Source organism: Peromyscus maniculatus, chromosome 19 (genome assembly GCF_049852395.1).
Source record: "Peromyscus maniculatus bairdii isolate BWxNUB_F1_BW_parent chromosome 19, HU_Pman_BW_mat_3.1, whole genome shotgun sequence".
NCBI lineage: Eukaryota > Metazoa > Chordata > Mammalia > Rodentia > Cricetidae > Peromyscus > Peromyscus maniculatus.
In genome coordinates this window covers 14,103,674-14,126,548 of record NC_134870.1, presented here as the reverse complement: position 1 = coordinate 14,126,548, position 22,875 = coordinate 14,103,674, and the positions used below count along the sequence as shown (strand labels likewise).

At 48.5% G+C, this 22,875-nt stretch overlaps 1 protein-coding gene across 4 annotated transcripts in view; it reads right to left on the bottom strand.

The window, feature by feature from the left end:
• The window catches only part of Mapre2 (microtubule associated protein RP/EB family member 2), a 150,458-nt gene that overhangs the window by 10,197 nt on the left and 117,386 nt on the right, over nt 1–22,875 (bottom strand). For all 4 annotated transcript variants that reach the window (XM_006980114.4, XM_076554833.1, XM_076554832.1 and 1 more), the window contains 2 exons: nt 6,225–6,364; nt 154–312 (listed from right to left, as the gene is read on the bottom strand). In XM_006980114.4, coding sequence (XP_006980176.1) covers nt 154–312; nt 6,225–6,364 — 299 coding nt within the window. The remainder of the gene's footprint in view (nt 1–153; nt 313–6,224; nt 6,365–22,875) is intronic.

The window sequence follows — 22,875 nt, the reverse complement described above, 5'->3', positions numbered from 1 at the left end:
AAGCATACTTACTTCTCTGGGACCATCGAGGCCGCCAGTAAGCTAAGTTGTAACCTCACCAAGACCCCAGGGAAGTATTTAAATGCATGGCCGTGTTGTACTTTGAACGAGTGTCGTTTTAGAACCCAGGGGCTGGCAGCTTCGCACACCCACCTGCTCGTCTGAAGCGTAGAGCACTTCCATGAGTCGCTGCACGAGGTCATCGTTTTCCTGCCCATGTTCTTGGCACAGCAGTTCAATCTCTCTCAACTTCCCGAAGTAGAAATCCCTCTCCTTCTCCACGCCTTCCAGGGCAAGTTTCAATGAATGTACCTGCAGAAGAGCGGGTGAGAAGAAAACCATGAACCAGAGTAAGAAACGTGACCTGCTACGTGACCTGCTATGTCTGTGCACAACGGTGAAAACCACACGGAGCCAGACACGGAAATGAATGGAAGCCCCAGTGTAAGGGAGAAGCCACAGGCCGGGAGACCAATCTCGGGAGCATGCTGCTGTCCGGAATTAATTAACCAGTTAGGATGCTCCATTCACTTGCACAGCTGTGTCTGAGCTTACACAGCCTTCCTTTTCTTGGTAACATGGGCCAGACTACATCTTCTTGCTGTGATCTAGGATGTCTGTGTCTCCCCCGATTCTTATGCTGGAACCCTACAACATGATGGTATCAGGAAGCAGGGCCTTTAGGAGGGGAACAAGATTTGTGTATGAAGCCTAAGGGATCCTTCCGCCTTCTTAACATGAGAAGACCAAGAAGAACCAGTCTTGGCTAAACAACTGATCTGCTGACATCTTGGTATCGGACCTCTCAGGCTCCAGAATGGTAAGAAATAAAATTCTGTTGTTCACAAGCCACCCAGAACAAGCCACCCAGCGTAAGGTGTTTTGTTACAACGTCCCAAACAGACTCAGAACACTCGTTTGTAATCTACTGGGAAGGGAAGTGGGAGAGCTGTGTGTTTTAAATGACCCTTGCTTCAGATCACGGGTGTTAAAAGCCCTCCTCAGATGCCGAGTCAGAGCAGACAAATGCTGTCCTTTGAGGGGGCAGATCCTGGTGCGCACACACAGAACACAGTGTAGGGTGGAAGGCTGGCTGTGCCGATCTGCCTCCATTTGCCCAGTTCTGGCTTTGTGTTCGTTCCTCTCTGGAAGGGCAGGGCGGCCGTGGAGCTGCAGGCAAACATGGCCCCCATCTCCCCCACCCTCCCGGAGGTGGGTTTAGGGAGCTTCTAGAGTCAGAGTGAAGTCTCTAACTTCTAGGTCAGTGCAAGTCATGGGCTGGAGCTAACAACCACGGCAGGACTGTAACACTGACATTCAGGTGTTGTCAGTACTGAAGAGGAGGCCTGCTGACTTTTAAATCTTAGGATACAATTCTCCGACGTGTATAACAACCACACACAGGTCCCGGAGAATTCTCTTTTGTAATACTTCATTTATATTTATGTAGAGCAAGGATTCTAAATGGTAGGTCATGACCCCCCCCCCCACTGGGTTGTGTAACTGAATGTAAGGGGGGAAACAGTAGACATTTGTGGTGTTCAAGAATTAAAGATTAATTAGAAATCAAATGCGCACTGGGCTTGAGGTGTTTGTGGCAGAGCTTTCCTGTGCTGCATCCTGTGACTCCACTGCAGCCTTGGTTCAGAACACCTGACACTTTACATCATGCATGCTGTCATGCCACACACTGCCGACACGGGCTGCCTGAGGCGCCTCAACTCAGCCGGGAGCTTTTCAGTCTTGAATTGTAGTGTTTTCACTGCCCACATTGTTCTTAGAGAAACTGACAGTCTAATTACAGAAAACAAACACTAATGCTTTCCACTATCTCTCCTTAGCAAGCAAGTAGCAAATTAGTTTGCTTGTATGGTACTGTTAGACAAAGACACACCACTTCATTAGTATGCAAATTTGTTTTTTGTTTTGTTTTGTTTTTGAGATGGTCCTATCTGGCCTGGAACCACTGAGATTAACCTATCTGCCTTCTGAGTCCTGAGATTAAAGGTATGTGCCACCATGATGGCTCCAAAAAACTATTTTAAAATAAAATTTCTTTATGATTTATGGCCAGTTCATTTGTTTTGTTTCCCCTTTTTTTTTGTAGTGATATTTATAATCTAAGAAATAAAACTTGCCTGAAGATCAGAGAATAGAGCCAGCCACAGAATTAAACATAGAAGTCAGGTAGTGGTGGCATATACCTTTAATCCTAGCACTCAGAAGGCAGAGATCTGTCTGGATCTCTGTGAGTTCAAAGCCACCCTGGACTACTTGAGATTAATCCAGTTTAAAAGAGACACAGCCAGGTAGCGGTGGCACACACCTTTAATTCCAGCACTTGGGATCACACACCTTTAATCCCAGCACTAGGAAGGTTGAGACAGGAAGTGATATGGCTGGGCGGAGAAAGGAATATAAGGCGGGAGGAGACAGGAACTCAGGCCCTTTCAGCTGAGGACTCAGGGGCATTCAGTCTGAGGATTCGTGGAGACAGGATCTTCCCCTTTCAGCTGGGGAGTTGGTGAGGTGAGAAGTGGCTGTGGCTTGTTTTCTCTGATCTTTCAGCATTTACCCCAATATCTGGCTCCGGGTTTTTATTATAAGACCATTTAGGATTCGTGCAACACCTTTTATAGTCCTATAAACCTGGGGTCACATGAAATTTCTGGAGTAAGAAGAGGATGTGGGTGCAGAAGGCTGAAGAAACCCGGGCACAGCAAACACTGGGGAATAAAAAGTCTTATGGTTTCTTTATGTGAAGTTTGCTTTTCAGTATATTAAAAAAAAAAAGTCCTATACATTATTTTTAGTAATTACTTTTTAGGTATAAAATCTCCTCTTCTTTTTTTTCTTTTTCTTTTCTTTTTTTTTTTTTTTAAATAAGTTGGACCTTTGTTACACGATGCCTGGAATTACCGACATTCAAACCCATACTGGTCCACGTAGCCATTCCTTTACCCCACATCTGACAAACAGATCTATGCTGGGATGGAGCCCTTAGTGCTGATCTCACGGATGCCCTCATGTAAGCACTCGAAAGGTGCGTGTGTGGGCTCAGTTAGCTAACCCTGCATGTTCATTCCTGAGAAGGCTACACATTTGCAAAAACACAAGGCCACCAGCTTCCCTGATCCTGGATCCCAAATCTGAACTCAACCATAGACTCCCTCCCAGCAGGCAGAAGGATCACAACCTGCGGCTTCCCCAAACCAAGCAGGGGCAATACTTTAGCTCCTTCCCACAGATGCGACTCAAGGGAGGGGTTGTGACCCACAGTTCGGGGGTCAGAGGTCACGGTGGCGTGGATGGCATTGCAGAGGGCATGGACCGTGGCACCAGGAGCCAGTAGCAGCTGCTTGTTACATGGTACTGGCCAGGAAGCAGCGACCCAGATGAGAAGCGGATTGAGCTATACACTTCAAGGCCCACCACATTCAGCACCCCACTTCTTCCAGCGAGGCCTCGACTTCTAGTTTCCACAACCTCCCCTAACAGCACTGCGGGCCGGGCTGGGAACCGCGTGTTAAAACACGGGATGGGAGGTGGGGGTGGTATTCAAACCACAGCAGACACAGTTAACCTACACAATCCAGGTTGTGTGCCTATGGATAGTGGTCTAGTCTGCACAGCACACTGAGGCTTTTGTGGAAATACTCTGTCTCAGCTGGGCCAGGCTGGCGTTCCTGACCTGTTAAGAGAAGGGGAATGGGCCTCTCAACACCCGGCCCCCTAAAAACTGACAGCATCTGGGCACGGTGGTATACACCTGTAATTCTGATACTCAAAAGACTGAGGCAGGAGAGTCACTGTAAGCTCAAAACCAGTTTGGGCTACAAAGAAAAAAAAAAAAAAAAAGAATCCTGGCAGTAGCTACTTTAAATGACCCAAGATCAGCTGGCAAACACCATTCCATTCCAGTGGTGCCTCTAAGAGACCAATGGCCAGCCTCATTCCTCACAGGTCACTGCAGACGCCCAAGTGATGGAGGTTGAGAAAGTCAGGCCCCACGGGGAACTTGGCCTTCATAACTTCCCAGCAGTGTCCACAGCCTATGGTCCTCCCAGAGGCTCTGTGACAGCAGTGACTCCAATCCACTTCCTGCTGGCTAACCCGGCGTCCAGAAAGCCTCTAACCATTTCACTAGGCCGTTTCCTCCCTTCACTTCTGATTCATTGCGATCACTGGGACTGTGTGGCGCAGTGTATCATGGGAGACGGCCGGAATAAAGGATCGGGGCCAAGTAAATGAAAATCCTCTAAGTTTATGGTGGCTGCCACTTTCTCTATTACCACCATAATTCACGCTTCTGCCTCTGCATTTCCTCGTGGCTTCTCCTTGTCCCTGTGTTCTCAATTCCAACACGGGGACACTTGTGTGGCCACCCATTAGCCTCGGGGTCTTCCTCCTGGACTCAGGTCACCAGGGAACTGGACTTGGATGAGAGCTTGGTAAACATCTGTGCGGTTTAGGCTGTGCCTCAACTGTCTTCTGAAGGACAGAGAGGAGGCAGGTATGTCCCTCTCAGCGTCAAGGTGGGGAGCAAGGCCTCTCTCGGAAGCCCTTTAGCGAGGATAGCAGGTAGACTATTCCCTCCCCCGCCCATCTGCCCTCTCTTGAGTGGCATTAAGGATCACCAAGCCATTGTGGAACCAGACCCCTCTGCACGTGATTTGAGAACTGAAGGAAACCCAGAACCAGCCTCCTGAAAGGAGGCAGCCGACTAGAGGAGGCCGGAGGCCATGAAAGACTGGGACAGCTGAGGAACTGGGGCTTCCCACGTGGCCAGAATTTGGGCTGCTGGGTTGGAAACTATGTTGGGGTGGAAGGAAAAGGTGGGTGGGGTGGGAGTGGGTGGGTATTGGGGGGGAGGGGGGTGGACAGGATACCTGAGTTGCTAATGATAAAGAAGAAAGTTCGAGCTGCTTTGAGGAAGGGGTATAAATCTCGAGTATGATGAACTCAGGCTTGATTTCACCAGATCCACTCAGGCTGATGTGAACCCTTAAGCTGGTGGCTCGAGGTTCATGGTTGCTGCTTTTTTTTTTTTTTTTTTTTTTTTTTTAAATCTGAGCAGAAGTCATTACTGAAAACCTCCAACAGAAGACCAGCAGGTAACTAGAACATTCCATGATTACCCAATCAGAATCCTGAGAGGGCTTAAGATTTACCTGAAGTGCTAATGGGACCAACTACAAGCCTGTCTGACTCTGTACTGGATTCCTGACTGAAAAGGCACAATTATTTAAGAGAAAACCCTGTTTTCAGACTCTTGCCTTATCAGCAGAACATTAACGACCAGGTCAGGCTCAGCGAGTAGCCGGGCACTGCCTAAGACTCTGCAGTCACAGGCTCCTTCACAGTGGCAGGACCCTGGTGTGGGAAGCAGGTGGCTTCTGCAGTGGGCACCATGCTGTCCAGTGTTTTATTAATCTCATGATGTATTACTGCAGGCAAAGTTAGAGTGAGAAAACACACCTATGCTTTTCATCAAACCCAGGGCCTCCTGCATGCCAGACTGGTGTTCTCCCACAGAGCCACACCCCACCCCATACTTAAGCTTTCCCGTTGGAAATGTCAAGTTGATGTAGCAAGGTTTACCATAATTGTGAGAGGGCTGATAAGTCAGGGGAAATTTTCTATTTATAACACAGCTGTTGCCTTTCAGGGCTCCCATGTAACCTCACTTCTGCCCCTGAGGAGGGGGCTGTTTTTTGGTTTGCTTAGTTTAGTTTTAGTACTGAGTTCTGATGTGCAGCTGCGGTCAACTGGATGTGAGTTGAGGGGACAGCGTCATCCATCCTGCTTTCATTACGGCCCCCAGAATTAAGTAAGCACAGTGTCTGTCACGCAAAACAGGCCCAACCACTAGCTGCTGAGAAAGAAGGGATGGAGAGGGAGCCAGCTGAACCCCAATACAGCCCTAACACTTTTTCGGCTGGCCAGACAACGCCTGGGGTTCAGGGTGGGCACCGAGGAATGGGGAGCTGGGAGGGTGGCCGGCATCCTGGGTCGTCCGCCACATCCTCACGCTTCTCATCAAGCTCCGTGACGACACTGCTCATCATCAGCTGCTGAGTTCTTCTTCCTGAGCAGGTCCTCCTTGTCTCTGGCTGCCTCCTGTCTCGCCTTCTCTCCCTTCCCCCAGGCCTGTGGGTGTGACCTCCTCACCCCTCACACACATCACCGTTCCCAGAGACATGGGTGGAGACAACAGGCGTTACCTGCTCGTTGAGCTGTATGACCTGCGTTTCTAAGTCTTTGTCAGATCTGGATGCGGAGCCGCTGGACGAAGCCCTTTTGGCAGATGAGGGACGGGAAGGTGTGGATCCCGGCTTGGCTGCTGGGCTTGATTTAGCCGCACCTAGAGGCAAGCAGAATGAATATACTGTGGGTACAGCCGACATTAAAAAAGATTGCCAGGTAGGTAGCAAATGCATGATAGAAAACGAGCTTCCTAAAAGCGACAATCCATGTGCTAATCCCTCCTTGACACAGTCAGAACAAACAGAGGCACACCACCAAGCCACACAAAACAACCACAGAACCTCTCCAGAACAGCGGCTCCTCACGTGGAGGAGGTTAACCCCTTTCCCTCCGGGCCTAACATCACAGCTCCAGGGAACCTGAGTAAGAGGAAAGGCTGGGGGCTGGGGAGAAGGCTCGGTGAGTCAGTGCTTACCATACAGGCCTGAGGAGTTCAGATCCTTAGAGCCCGTGAAGCCAGACATGCTAGGCCAGGGCTCCTGCTGGGCCATGGGAGACAAGCATCAAGAGCACTGTCTCAAACAAGGGGGAAGGCAAGGACCGATGCCAAGCTGTACTCTGTCCTCCACCACAGGCATGCATGTATGTCCACACGTGAACATGTGTACACACATCACATGCACATGAATGATTGAAAAGAAATGACAGGAAATGTGCTTCAATCATCACACGTCATCACGGCACGTGCGTTTGTCAGAGCAAAGGCCCCATGACAGGTTCGTAGTTCAGAAGAAACACTGGCATAAGGTAAGTGCTTCCTCTCTCAGTTCACTCTGTAGCCACAGACAGGAGGAACAGGAAGGGAGATAGCTCCACGGCAGTGAGCATCCTGATGTCCCATCTCGGTTTCTAAACGTCCCTCTTCAACAGAAGCGCCTCTGGAGAGGCTGCCGATGCCAGGGACGGCGCGGAACTGGACCGGTAAGCTCACCACAGCTTGTGGCAAGAAGCAGAGACGCACTCAAGGCAAGGGGCACGAGGACCAGCCTGGAAGGGGGGGGGGCAGTCTGCCAGCACTAAGAAGAATGGCCGTGACTTGGGAAATGCCTTGGGTGCATCTCAGTCCATGATGAGGGGAGGGTGTATCAACTGAGCATCAGGGAATGCTGAGGAAACGCTAGAGGAAGCACAGATATGCAGTGCCCCTAATGAAGAGCGGACTCCTTAATGGGTGCGGAGGCATCAGACGGGAGATATGACATGTAAAGGGAAAAGCCTTCATAGTGGGGAGTTCGGGGATCAGCACCGTCACCACAGGATTACCGAGTTTCTAATCATGGCACACTGTTATTTCAGGTAAGCCCTCACCCAGCTGGCACTCAACCCACCGTGGATTTACTGTCTAGAACACAGCACAGACACGAGAATTGCTTCTGGAGCCAAAACAGAAGCGACTAGGTATATCCAGACAAGTTCGTCTGCTTCTGAGTAAGAGCTGGGCCGCTCCTGGGACCCACCCCTTCGCTATTGTTTGGAACACAATCCCAGACAGGCAGGAGTTCCGGTGTCCCTGTCTGCACGCGTCTCCCGTGTGTTCCCTCCACCCAATTAAAATTTCCGCCATAATCTTCCATCCTTCTGGAAGGTTCTTAGAGGGCAAGGAACAGTCTTATTCACGCCAGCCACCCCAGTGCCTTGTAAAATGTCAGGCTAAATAGGTTTGGTAAAGGAACAACTTTAGATAAATAGATAAACAGGCAATTAAAACTTGGCAATGTGCTTTCCAACTTCAGTTTTCCTGACAGAGGCAAGGGATTATAAAGACAGGCATGTAACAGCTGCTGCAGGTTTCAACCAACACCCTAATTACCATGTAGTCATCAGGAAAGGCTGTAAAATTTATATGGTGTGTCTTCAGGTGCCTGGAGACACTGGTTACAGATGGGACGCACCTCTGAGAAGTCTTGCCTTTAAATGACATGCCCCTTTGTTACAACAGGGGAAAAAGAACCTTCTTTAAAAGCACAGGAGAAGGGGGAAGAGACTTGAAATGGTTAGACTGTGAATGACTTAAACCGGTCCGTGTTGGGAAACTCGGTAGCCCCGAAACCTCACTATGCACAGCGCGAACTGGGGGATGCCAGGGAGCTGTGGTTTGCTCGGAATGGGCAAACTGCTGTAAGGACCTTCCTCTCGGTTGAAGACCACACAGAACTCTCCTGGAACCTGACTTCTCAGTTCTACCGCACAGCTTCTTTGGCTGTAAACAGACTATGAAGGAGCAGGCAGGGAACACAAGGACCTTCTTCAGACAGCCACCAGCCTAGTAGCAGGGGAGGCCATCTTGGCAACCATTGAGCCCTTTCTGATTTTTTTTTTTTAAAAAAAGACTGACATTTTAATCGATAGGAAGTCTAGTGGAAAGAACACAAGGAGCAGAGCTTCTTATCTCAAAACCCGCACTGTGTCCACCAGGGCTGGAACAGGGGCTGCTGAAGTGATAAAGACGCAGTCTCTCTCAGACTGACAGTCACCTAAGACTGCCCAGACATGGTACCCTCTTGCCCTTCCTGGGAACAGGCCAGTGTCTGGGATGCCGGGCCTGCCAAGAGTGTATGAGGGGCCATATTTCCTCTGTATGCAGCATTCTCCTCTCCTCTTTGGCCAACCCTGTTTCCTTTTGGTAACTAGGACTTCTAGCCTTCAGGTCTCAGCTTGTGCTGTTGTATCCCCTGGGGGCTGCCGCGCCCTGAGCATTTCCCCAGAGGCTGTACCAAATACATGGGTGATGACACGGGATGCTTCCTCTTGCACTGGACTTAACTTCAGGATGCTGGAGTTGCATTTATTTTGTTTGCCACTGATAAGTGCGGCAAGTACAGCATCTGACCTGGAGGCATTCTGTGCACCCTCAGAAGTAGCTAAGCACCCGGCAGAGGCAGTGATTCAGTGATGACACCCAGGGAAGTCTGAGGCGCCGGTGCCAATGTCAAAGTCACTGGCTGCAAGAGCCAACACGAAAGAAACCATCTGGGTGTCGGCCTCCCAGCTGGGCCCTTCCTGTGTTCCCTTTCCAGCTCCCCTTTGTAGATTATGATGTGGGGCTCCTTCCATGTGGATTCTGGCCAATCCACCGAGGGAGGGAGTGCACTCAGCTGACGTCTGAATGGGTTAAGAGCCAGGTGGTTGGTGCTGGGCTGGGCACATCTCTGCCACTGGCCTCTCCTCACAGAAAGAGGACCACAGAAAGGCCTTCCTAAGAGAGTGCATACACACTCCCCATGCCAGGCAGTTCTTCCTAAGTAGGCCATCAAAAGACGTGGCTGGTGACAGTAACTAAGCTCAGGCCACCAGGCAGTCATGGCCTCACATTCTGACATCAGTTCAAAAGGAAAGGCACACAGGAGAGGCAGAAGGTTGCTGGAGCTTGTCAACACAGAGCTACCGCTCATTATGGCTGCAGGATATTATCCAATGCAATTTCAAACCAATTGAACTGTTAGTAAAAGGGAGAGGGGGCATGGAAAGCCGGTCTGCAGGGGCGTGGAGGCTGAGGTGACATGCTTTACATGGGTCATGAGAGAGAGGCCAGAGCTAGTGGCAGTGTGGCTGCAGCCACTCAGCCTCTCAGCAAAACTGTCTTTTCCTCGTGGAAACGTATCTTTGCTGTGGACGGAGCTCAGCAGACCTCTCTGAGGGTCTGATTCTCCAAGCCCATGGTCTCAGCCTTAAAACAACATTGGTTTCTTGGGTCCTGTAAAGGTCAGTTGGGACCCAGGAACCAGGTCCTTTGTGATGGCCGACATGAGCATCCCTCAGGGATCCCTGACATGAGAAAGAGGAAAGCATGAGAATCAGACGCGCGCGCGCGCGCACACACACACACACACACACACACACACACACACACACACACACACACAGAGGAATAACGGATCAAAAGTACTTTGCCTTTAATGTTTCCAATGTGGGAGGTTTTGCAGTTCTGATTAGGTTGTTTGGAGAGAAGCAGAGAGAGAGAAATCAAAGACAAGTGAGGATGTAGCATCGAAGGAATAAACAGGGAGAAAGTCAAGAATGAGGACATCTTAATCTTAGCGTCTTCCCACACACGTCAGAGCACCACACTGAAAGGTCCTCCTCAGAAGGACGCGGAGTGAGTGCATTAAAGCCGTGGTTGACAGGGACAGGCTGACCCTCACACAAACCACACACCCAGAGAGACGCAGCAGGTAAAGGAAGTGCACAGCAACCTTTGGCTTCCACATTCACCGACATCATTCTTTCTGTTCAGAGGACGGACAGTGGGTAGTCTCTCCAAGCCCTGCACATCCCTAGTCAGCTCAAAATAGTTTCTGTTTATTAGACATGTTTTTTTTTTTCTTTCTTTTTCTTCTTGCTTCAATCAACTACACTCTAAAGTGTATCTAGCTTCTAGGGCCAGGTATTTTTTTTTTTTTTCTCATTTACTGGGACCAAACATCCTAAGGATGTTATCAAGACAATGTAGCTATCAATATCTGTAAAGTTAGTGTTGGCATAATATCTTTATATAAACTACTATTTATTTTCCCATCTTCTCTGGTGACCCAGGTCATGTCTGCAGTCCAATCCTGGCTTTAGAGACGAAGGCCCTCAACGGCTGCCTTCTTAACAGCCCAAGCGCTCACCTCCACCTGTGACTCTGTTTCTGTGTCTTCCCAGATCTCATGCTTCAAGGATATACACATGGAAAGCATTGGCATCATGGCCTTTAAAGGCAATGCACTCACTCTGGCTACAATTCCGACTGAGACTTTTTTCTTAGCGCTACCAAACACTTCCATTTCTTTCAAGCTGCGTGTGATGATGTCCTGAGACCCTAATTAGCAGTAGCCCTCTTTTATACGCAATTGTTCTGCCCTGGAGCTTGTCTCCTCCCCCTTAATTTTCCCTTTCAAAATAAAAAGAGGTTTCAGAAGTAGAGGAAAAGGGACATAAACTCTGCCCAAGTCCCTGTAATTCTCAGAAATTTCCCCACTGGAGATGGACATGATTCACAATGCCTGTCTTTGAGCGGTCCCATCTTAATTAATGCTTTTAGGGTTTGGGGCATAAATATGATTCTAAGATAGTTTAACCATAGTTGTAAAAAGGAGTGAGTGGTCTGATTCAGTGTTTCGGTGAAGTCAGAGCATCACTGGGTCTAATGTCTATAATTAGCAGCTTGCTTGATGTGTATGGAAAATGCTGCATTTTGGAGAGAGGAGGCTGAATAGGTTCAGAGGGGAGAAGCAAATGAAAGCCGTGTAGTCACCTCTGCCCTTCCCAGCCACGACTCTGTGAGACTCTAGAAACTTCTCATAGTTCACTGTACTCCTTCTGCCAAAATCATAAACAGAGGGGAGCTAACTACACAACATCAGTACTCTTGATGAGGACCATGTCCACGTTAACACCCCCACCCCACACCCCATCCCCGCCCCACGCACAAAGCTACGTCTTCCTCACTTGGAGAGACTGGTTCTTTCCTGTTCCACTCCCACAACCCTCATTCATTAATACCACACAGGACAGGGGAAACATGATGGGCAGACAACACACCACTAATGCAATGATCAGTCATTCCTGGATGAATTTGACATCACTTCCTTATCCCCTTTTAATTGTGAGATGAACTTGTTTTAAAATTAAACAAAAGGTCACAGCTGGTGAAAGCAGCTGGGCTGGACTGATGAGGAGCCCCATGGGGGCAAGAAGGCCTTCCTCTGTGATTGACTGACACTAGAGCCATCAACTGCAAGGAGATGGGCCACTGCTGGACAAGGAGCTGGACCACTGCTGGACAAGGAGACAGACCACTGCTGGACAAGGAGACGGACCACTGCTGGACAAGGAGATGGACCACTGCTGGACAAGGAGATGGACCACTGCTGGACAAGGAGATGGGCCACTGCTGGACAAGGAGACGGGCCACTGCTGGACAAGGAGATGGACCACTGCTGGACAAGGAGATGGACCACTGCTGGACAAGGAGATGGATCACTGCTGGACAAGGAGATGGATCACTGCTGGACAAGGAGATGGATCACTGCTGGACAAGGAGACGGATCACTGCTGGACAAGGAGGTGGACCACTGCTGGACAAGGAGACGGACCGCTATTGTATGATACTCATTTCTACAAATTCAAGCAGTGAAGACTTTGCCTTTCCCTTCAAAAAATGGTGCCATCCCTTCACTTTGTAGACTGCCATAATTCTACTCTGAGAGGAGAAAAATCTCAGCACCTCAGTGGTGGCCAGGGTTCAGTCCCAAGGGAACTTTAACGGGGTTCCGGGGCCCTGGCTCACAAGCCCCATTGACAGGCTGGCTCTTTATTTTGCAAGCAGCAATTCAGAACCCTTCTGGCTCTGTCCTCATCAACACAGCCTGTGGCGAAGCCTGACTGCTGTTCCTTACAACTCAATACCAGCCTGCAACAGGGGCAGCATCTCTTGGAGCAGCTCACGGAGCGTGAACCACACGGATCCCGTGGGAACATAGACTGGCACGGCACTGGGCACCCTCAGTCATATTGGGGTGACAGCAGGATGTGGCACTTGCTAGCAGAGCCCTGTGGCCCCAAGGGTTCAAGGAACCCTGGACCTGCTGCTTGCTAACTGGGTGACTCGCCGCCACCTTACCTGTGTTAAGTTCAAGACAGGAAGAGCAGTGACTTTCCCGAGTTGGGAGGAGGACCCGAGAGAAACACAGACCGCCTGGGGATGGAGAGAGCTGGCTCAGCGGTTAGGAGTGCTTGCTGCTCTTGCAGAGGACCAGGCTCCCAGCACTTACACCAAGAGGCTCATGTCCCAGAGGGAGATGATGTCCTCTTTTGGTCCCCAAAGGCACCTGTACGCATGTGGTGTGCTTAAACCCATGCAAACACACAAACAAACATATCTTTAAAATTTGGATTTTTTTTTTTCTTTTCAAGATAGGGCTTCTCTGTGTAGCCCTGGCTGTCCTGAAACTCACTTTGTAGACCAGGCTAGCCTAGAAATCATAGAGTCACCTGTCTCTGCCTCTTAGGTGCTGGGATTAAAGGTGTGTGCCACTACACCTGGCTTAAAACACGGCAAACTCTGACTCCAAAGGCTAGCACACAATGCTCACTCTGTTAGTACTGCCGTTTCTCAGAAAACGAGATCTGACTCGACAGAGCATTCAAAGTAATGGACTCCTATTCCAGACACTAGCGAAACAAAACTGCGGTGCTGAGAAGAGAGAGGCTCCCTTCCATCCACACCTCCACAACCCCCCAGTGAATCCGCGGCACAGGATGCCCCTCCTCTATGTAGTCTCTAACAATACGGAAAACCAGGGGGCTACAGTGCCAGCCTGTCCTTGAACTATCCCCATTCATTCATTCATTCATTCATTCATTCATTCACTCACCCATTCATTCATGTAACCAGTATTTACTGAACCCCTACCATGTAGCTGGCAAGCTAAATAGATACTGGCATCGAATAGTGCAGGGAACACAAAGGATGCCTGTCCGTGTGGAGGTTACGTTCCATCCAGGAGCACGGCAGTGAACAGGAACACAATAAGCTGAGAAGTAACACAACCAACGAGAACATCACTGTTCGGGAAGAAAGCAGAGCAGGGTGGACGAGGCGGCCAGGGCAGGAGTGAGGAGGGTTGGACTGGGTGGCTAAGTGGTGTCACATAGGCCCTTGGTTCGAACTTGGTCGTCTTCAGTTCCAACTCTTCTCTTAGACCTGCAGGATTTCCACAGGCCAGCAGCGCTGAGTCTGCTCAGGACACCTGGTACTCAAGAACTCTGTGCACAAGCAGGGAAGCAAAGGCCATCAGCCGTGTGTGTGTGTGTGTGTGTGTGTGTGTGTGTGTGTGTGTATGTGTGTGTGTGTGCGCGCCAGCGCGCACATGTGTGCGCACTGGGAAAGGCGGGCAGTCACCCTGTGTTAAAAGTTTCACTCCTATGAGGGGATGCGCCTAGTCTTACTGCTTCTTGTTAAGCCATGTTCAGTTGGTATCATACCCTTTATCGAAGGGAAACGGAGGAGTAGATCTGGGGGAGGGGAGGAGTGGGGAGGGTGGGAGGAGTGGAGGGAGAGGAAACTGCAGTCAGGATATAACGTATGAGAGAAGAATTAAAAAAAAAAAGTTTCGCCCCTCACAGAGGCTAATGGCTCTGAGAACTTTCAATTCACAGCATCCGGGACCCCTGCAGAGGACACACAAGAAATGGGAGCCACCCTGTTGTCCTCAAGACCTCAACAAGAGGGTGAGATTTAAACCAAGAGGCGATGGAAGCAAGATGTGGCCATCTGAGCAGGCGGGGAGGGAACGGGCTGGGTGCGGACCTAACGCGGGTGAGTTCTGCCTCACCAGCTCAGGGGCCAGATTAGGATGTTGTGGTAGAGAAGGCACAGGGTAGACAGAGAGACACACTGGAGGGCGGCTGCCCAGTCCTCCCAGGCTTCTGTCAGGATCCAGGACCCTGGGCAGAGGGGCATGTCCTCATGCTGGCTTTCAAAGGTCACCTTTCTGCTCTCAGAACAGACTATGAGGGCAGACCCACAAAGGCCAGTGAGGAGGCCACTGCAGTCGTTTCTCTGGGTCCACGCACCACGGATTTTGTTTTGTTTGGGGTCGTGTTTGAGATGCTGTAGTTTAAAAACCGTATTCTACACCATTTACCACAGCCACCAGACGCCCATTTTATACAATCTGTATTTTGTGTAATGTTAATGTTAACAGGAAAAAAAAAAAGGAAACATTCTTAGATGGATAGCACGTGCTATTGATTCCAAGGGGAGAGCCGAAGGGAAGCTAGGCCGAGGCAGAGCTGGGGTCGGCCGCTCCCAGTCACTGCTCTGGGGACATTCTACAACATGACAAATGGCCCTGCCCTGGCAGAACCAACCAGGGCAGCTCCCCGCAAGGGAGGCATCCTCACTGCTGCCAGGATGCTGCCATGGAAGAGTAAGCAGTGGCTGAGGACCCCTCAGGAACCCCCTCCCCCGGCTGGCCAGTCTGCACAAAGGCAGCCCCTGGGGTGCAGGGAGGGCTGAGCTCACGGAGCATGCCCAAGTGGGAACATTTACATACGGTTACTGCGGCCCTGCTCACGGTCCCTGCTGGCGATGGTGTGCTTTATTTTTAGGCATCATGTGATTCTCCAGTATTTTCCGGGCTCTGCTTGAGTCACTTTGGTTTGAGAGAATTTCTCATAAGAGGAAAAAAAAAAAAGCAAGAAAGTGCTTCATGTCTTGAAAGGGCTTGGGTTTTCAAAATCATAACTTTTAAATAGCTGTTTCAATGTGGAATGTGTATTTTGCAATGAACTGCTGACTTTCCATGCTTCTCACACCTTGGTAGGAGACGAATCCAGCTTTCAAACATATTACATGCCAAATCCAATCACCATCTTAGTTTAAATTTGTTATTTTTCAATTGCCCTCAGAGAAATAAAAACAGTGGGGATCTTTTTACCCCAATAAATGGTCCCCACATCCCATCCCAACACGAATTGACAGCAGCAGCCCTTGCCTGTTTTCCACAGTACCAGGGAAGGGAGTGGCTGATGGAGCCAGCAGACTGAGCCAGCCCACAGAGAATAAAGACACACAGGCGTTGCCATGGCGACACCATCGTGGGCGCCGCTGTACTTCTGGCACGCAGGACTCATTTAAGAAGGAGGCTTACTTATGAAGTAAGCTGGCCGTTTCTGGGGTACCTCCGTCCTTAGTTACTTTAGATATGCTGCCCTTTAGTTTCAGCCCGAGTCCCTTTTGACATAAACCGTCCCTTTTCTGATGGTGGCAAGCCTGTTGGGTTCCAGTAACACAATCTTATCGGGACTTCCCAGAAAAGAGTCAGAGCTCAGGAAGCGAGACCACGGGCAGAGCACACTCCAGCTACCTAGTCGCCTTTATTTATTATTGCATCTGGCTTCTGTACCAGGGTTTGCTGCTCCTACCAACCAACTTCCAAGCCAATCACCCGTGTGCATTAACGGTTAGTTGCCCACACTTCCTTCTCCCTTCACTTCCCATATCCCACTAATCACTGTACTGTGTTGACTACATCTCCCTGAAGTATCGATAGCAAACAGTGCAACCATCTTCTTAGGCTGCTGTTTCCTCTTCTCCACAGTTAGCTAGCGTTGAGGTTGTAAGCTACATGTAAGCATGCCCCTTCTATATATGCTCTCGTATGGCAGAGCAAATACTGCATTAGCCTTCCCATGGCTCCCAACAGACCACATTATAAATTGTGAGCTCTGTAAACCTCTGTGACAAACAGTCTTGAACAGGACACCCATTCAATGATCTCCGTCTGCTGGTGCTTACACATTTGCATAATATTCATCCTAGAACATGGTGGGGGGCGTGGCCAAGAGACTACGGCAAAGGTGATGGGAAGGCATTCCCACCATTCCGTCACTATATTTAGGACTCTTGGTAGCAGACGCACTGGGCAGACTTTCCTCCTGCTCATGGAGAAGTAGCAGCCGCAGAGTAAGCATTTTGTTGGAAAGGCCCACACGGAAGTGGTTCCAGTGACTTCCAACCAAGAGTGGCCTAGGAAGAAGCCAGAGAGACTCAGCCCTATAGATGAAGAAACAATTACAAGTGTCTCTTTTGCCCAGGGAGCCTCCGATGAGATCTTAGCCCCCTGGATACTGGGTTGCTGCCCGTGGGCTCCACATCAGAGAATCCAGCTGAGCTGTGCTGCACTGTAAGACAACACACACGCTGTTTTCAGCTGCCAACTTTGTCATTTCCTTTCCTTTTTTTTTTAAAATAGTAACAGGGGACCTGCTTACCTCTGCAGCCTCATGGCTCAAGACATCCAAACAAAACGACCTGTGCTTCACTGAACCGAACATACTTTCTTGGGACCTCAACATTCTATTCTGTCTGGAATGTTCTTGGCCATGCCTCTCATCTGGCTAACCTTTAAACTCATCCTTAAATCTCAGCTGAGGCTTTCGCTTCCCAGAAAACCTTTGTGGAGGCTGCAAAGCCAGTGCTGGGGGGGGGGGGGGGCGGCTTCCTCCGAACACTCCCTGAGCACACTCTCCTCGTACGTCCATCGGCAGGTTTCCTCAGAAACTCCTCCAAAAACATGGGTCTTGCTCGGATCACTGTGTACCCTCAGAATCCCTTACCGTGCCTCAGCAGTACCTTGGGACCGCATGAACGAATATGATTCAAGCAGGGCTGTCACAAAAAACCGCAGGGGACCAAAGCAATAGGAACTGTTTGTGTTCTAGTATTTTCTGAGCCGCTGTGCAGGCAATGTGCTGTCTTCCAAGCTGCAGTGGGGTAGGTGGCTGCAGGCGATGGAAGCAGCTGGACAGACACCAAAACGTGCCGCGTCTTCCTTGAGCTCAACCAATACTGCGGTGACTCAAGCTGAGCAGACAGATAAGCCTCTCTGTGTCAGCTAGTGGGCAAACAATGACTAAAAGGCAGAAGCGGCTTGTCGTTCAGGCTGTTCCTTCCAAAGAGACGATATAAAGTGCTACACGCTGCTTTTAGGGGCCAGCAAGCCGGGTCAGTGGGTAAAGGCGCTGGCCGCATGAGCCTGATGACCCTAACTGATGATAAGCCGCGGGAAGAGCCAGGTGCAGTGTGTGCATCCGTAACCCAGCATTCCTGCAGAGAGACGGACAAAGAGAGCTGCCTGGAAGCTCACGGGGCAGCTAGGCTGGAGTAGAGGGGCAGACACAGTAAGACCCTGCCTCAAACAAGGTGGAAAGTGAGAGCCCCTAAAAGGTGCACTCTCACCTCTTTATAATGCTGTGGCACACATGTGTACACACAATATATAGATGTTACACACACACACACACACACACACACACACACACACACACACACCGCTTTTTACTTGGCCCATCATACCAAATGACTGAGAAAGACACTTAGAATAAAAACAGGCTCACAGGCACAAGAGTAACTCCAGGAGTGACTGTGACACCATTCTCTTTGAGAACTGATGAGGTTTACTGTCAAGCTGAAGAGCAAAATCCCACCTTACAGTACATGCCTATAGAGACAAGGGCGAGCCCGTGAAGAGGAACACACATTTCACCATATCCAGGGAGTGTCCCTGTGAGAACAACCCACACTGGTTATAAGGGGACCTGATGCTTTGTTAACAGCCAAGACGGCTGCCGGAGGGGCCACCACCAGCCTCTTGGACAGAACTCTATGCCAGTTTTGTTTATGGGGCTTATTCTTTACTTCACTACTCCTCACACCATTTGTTCAGAGATGTATTTGGATGGAAAAAAATCTGGAAATCAGAGATAAACATCCAGGAACTTAACATTTCCTGTATTTATTAATGTGGTACAATACCGTGCCTCTTCCCAACTCAAAACGACTGCAGAGATAAAAAGGGATGCTTTAGAGAGCCACCCCAACAGAGTGAAGCCCAGGGGAGGGCACAGAGCCCAAGGCTGTGTCTGTGAATCCCAGAGAGGAGGTCCAGGGAGGAGCAAGGTTCTGGAATCAGGTCACACCTCAGCTCTCATGTCCGTCACTTAGCCTAAGTGATGCTGGCAAGTTACTGCACCTCTGGTTCCAGTCTCCTAGATGCCATAATGAGGCTTATATTAACACCCATCTGTTAGGGCTGTTGTGACGCTCCACTGAATGGAAGGCTGAGGGCAGGGGTGCTTATTGCGCACTGCGCACATGCCCATGGATATGCATGCTCCTTCTATATTTTAAATACTTCCCTAAAGCTCAAGGAAAAGTTCAATTCATGGTAAACTGAGATTTGAAGAGTTACAGGACAACAGCGCAGGGTTTCCAAAAATCTGGTTTTAAAGAAAACGATGTACACAACTTTGGTCCAAGAAAGCCAGATAATTAAAAAAAAAAAAATAAGTAAATTGAACTCATATCTATCAAAAATGCCATCCTAGCAAACAAACTCGCATAGAAAAGCCAGACGCGCGCGAGGCTCCTGTCTGATACTCCCGAGTCCCTGCCTCTTTGCTTCTTAGGTCTGATAGTCTAAACTCGCGGATATCCTCAGAGTGTGGGCCGGCGGAGTTTTTTGTGACCATTGTATAGGCGCCGTGTTGTAAAACCTTGTTACTCATCCCCACACCCTCGTATGTTTAAACTCACCCTCGATACGACAGTCCTAAGAGCTGAGGCCGCTCAGAGGTGAAGTCATGAGGGCAGAGACCAAAGGAACGGCAGCAGCATTCACAGAAGGAAGGCTCAAGTGAGTTTGCCTTGAGAAGTTCTGCCTCACCTCGGGACGCAGTGCACAGTGGGGGGAATCGTCTATGAAGAATGCTTGTGGGAGGCAGGTCCTTATGGGACACCCAACCTCCTAGCACTCTGCTTTTGGACTTGCTGGCCCTCCTGTTTGCGAGGAATACATTTCTGTTGTTTGTAAGCCAAGTGTACGCCACCTAACTATAGAAACGAACACAGACGGTAGAAAACTACAGGCTTGACTGGTTTTTAAGAAAAGAATCCCGATGCCTGGTGGCATCGCTTATTCATCTCTGACGTGACATTTGTATAATGGAAAGCACACTGCTGATATCCCTTTCTTAACAGAGAGTAGGAATTTAATTAGCTGAGCTGTTAGAGGGCTTCTTTCCATTTTTCTCCAGGCCTTTCCATAGCTAAGGAACAACCACATGCAGCTTAGCGATGTAACAATGTAATACAATGTAACAGTGTCTTCCTAGGAGCAGGCCAGTGGAGCAGAAAGATGGTGAGGGGCGGGAGGGAGCGGAGGGACACACCAACGCTGCTCTATACACAAGGAGCACTGGTAACAGCTATTTGACAAGATGGTTAGGGCGCTTTCGTTGCTTAGAGAGTCAGGAAAGGTGAGGAACTAAAATTCCAGTAGAACCACGGTCAGGCATCACACTTAAAACAAAACCAAAGATAAGGAGAAGAGCCTGGGCACAGGGAGTCACGCACTCCTGTTTAGAGGCCACAGCATCTTTAAAGTACTCGAAGGCATGCTTTGTCTAGTGAAAATACTAGGAATGAATGCACAGTAAAGACCTTTCCAGAAAAAGGAAAGCTAAACAGTATTTTACCACACAGCCTGTCACTATAAGAAGTGTTAAATGTTCTTGAGTTTAAAGACTGTGTGGAACTCAAATGTTCAGAAATGAAAAAAATTGAATATGGTAAAATAAAAAAATAAACTTTTTAGTAACAGGGAAAAACAGGAAACTAATAATAATTTGGTAGCTCTAAATCAAGAAGCCGTTAGTTACACTAAATACAAACGGGTTGGTCACTCTTAAAGACAGAGATTACCAAAATGAGGCAAAAGGCAGGGCCCAATCATACAGTGGTTAAAGGCACACTTTCCATATAAAGACACTGATAGGTGGGTAAAAAGAAAGATACAGCATTCAAACCACCAATATAAGAAAGCAGTGGTGGCTATTTTAAGACAAAGAGTAGTTCCAAAAATGTAAGTCCAGTCAATCGGATGGTTTAATCATACACATGTATACCAGGAAAAGAGCCTTCCAAAACAGAAATCAAAGCCAGAAACAATTAAAGGGGAACAGGCAATCTCCCAATCAATGTAGAAAGACTAAAAATCACTTTGCAACAATTATTTGAGACAGACAAGGCCCCTCCCCTTAAATCACAGATGATCTGAAGCACACTGTCAAACACCTTGGCTTTACGTGTATGCAAAGCACTGTTCAGATGAAGAGTGCACGTTCTTTTCAAAGGCATGTGACACTTTAACCAAAAGGGATACCACGACTGTTGTACTTCACTACCTTTCTTAAGAAACAAACCTAACATAAAACACAGTGAAGGAAAGGCAGCTTTTCTTTCCCCCAAGGTGAGAAGTGGTGTCTATCTAGATTTTAGATGCTCAGCCAATGCTCACACATTGCTAAGGAAATAAGTGGAGAAATACAGTCACATTTTAAGATTGCACCGACAGCCTGGAGTGTTCAATGTTCAACACAGTTTTCAAAAAATACTTTTAGGATTTGCTAAAATCTACATCTATGGATTTAATGAAGATTATTCAGGCACCTCATTGACTCTGCCTAGGTACCTTCTGTTTTGAAATCACTTTTCTAGCATTTCTCCTAACCCGATTTTAAGGCTGAAACACTGGTCTCTAAGGAAGAGAGAAAGCTCAATTCCCATAGCAACTCTAAATCTATCACACTATATTTATATTTGGGAGTCTGATTTAAATATATTAGCGTATGTGAATCTGCAATGTGTCTGAGTTGCTATAGAAACCACAATGTTGAATTTCCTTTTAAGTTTTCTTAAGTCTTCACATATAAAGCCTGCCTCCTCAGACTGCTATTGAATTGCAGGTAGGATCAGGGCAATTGCACTTGGGAACATCATGTTTCAGGATGATTGCACACACTTAACAGACAGCTATGACTATGACATGTGCATTTAAACACATGGCTGTGGGTGGTAGGCCAAAATCTATTGACAACACAATTCCTCAAAATGTAGTCAGAGTGGATATTACCTGGCAGCTATTCACCCTTATATGAAACCTGTTTATATTAAAGTTGATTACAGTAGAGGTAAGTTGCCCAGTTATACAGATACCAACCAAATTTATACTTCTTTGAGTCCTTAGGAGAAAAGTTTTTTATCTGCATTGAAATGGTAGAGAAATCTAGTATGCTCTCAGAAAAAATGCACCAAATGTGTGGGAAGCATCTGTTTAATACAGGAAATACAGGTGCACAGCTACATAGAGCATGGATGCTGTAAAAGCAGGACTTTCTTTCCTTGCTAGCATAGACAGTGTCCTCTCAATTACCATTACGTGGACATTCCACAGCATTTTCCCCCACTCTAATCTGCTTGCTCCCTTTGTCATACAAGATGCATTGAAGCTGCCAGTTAAAGCAGCCTAAGGCATATCTGTGAGGAGACACCCATGCACTGCAAAATAAGTCAAGTATTCCAAAGTGCCGGCCCCCAGCTGTTTCCAACTATACAAGCCATTACTTATTTCCCAGGATAGAGGTGCTTAGGAAGAGATCACGGTTTCAATATGAGATCAGAATAATGTCTGCATGCTACTGATCCAGCACCAGACAGGCCACCACTCACTTCCTCAAGCGCTTCAACTCACCCCGAGTCTGGAACGGGAAAGTCAGACTCGTGGTCCTGGGTGAAGGGCAGCTCCTATCATATGCACTGAGATCACATCACAGAGATTATGGGTCGGTGTTCTGAATGGAGAATTCTAAGAGAACCCTGAAACCCACTACATCACACTCACCCATACACGTGGGACTCGTGTAATAGCCCGATATGAAACACATATCCAGGCTACCACACTCCAGTAAACTTCCCAACTTAAGACTCGGAGCTTTCCCTGCGGTTTGCACTGTGTATCTTGTCCTGGTAGGTCACGTGCTGGGAACTGATATCCTCGTGTTCTACCATATGTACGCCACGATGAAGAGGGCACAGACTCTGGAAAAGTCCCTAGAAACCTTGACCAAAGTGTATGAATTCTATAAATAACCCTTCCAGCACTTCCCTGACTTTCTGGAAACATTTGGCTTGTTTTTTTGGCTATGTTCCCAATATCTGGATGCAGGACTTCAAGAAAGTCAGAGTCTTCTAGGGGTCTTTCTCCCGTGTGGTCTTTAAAA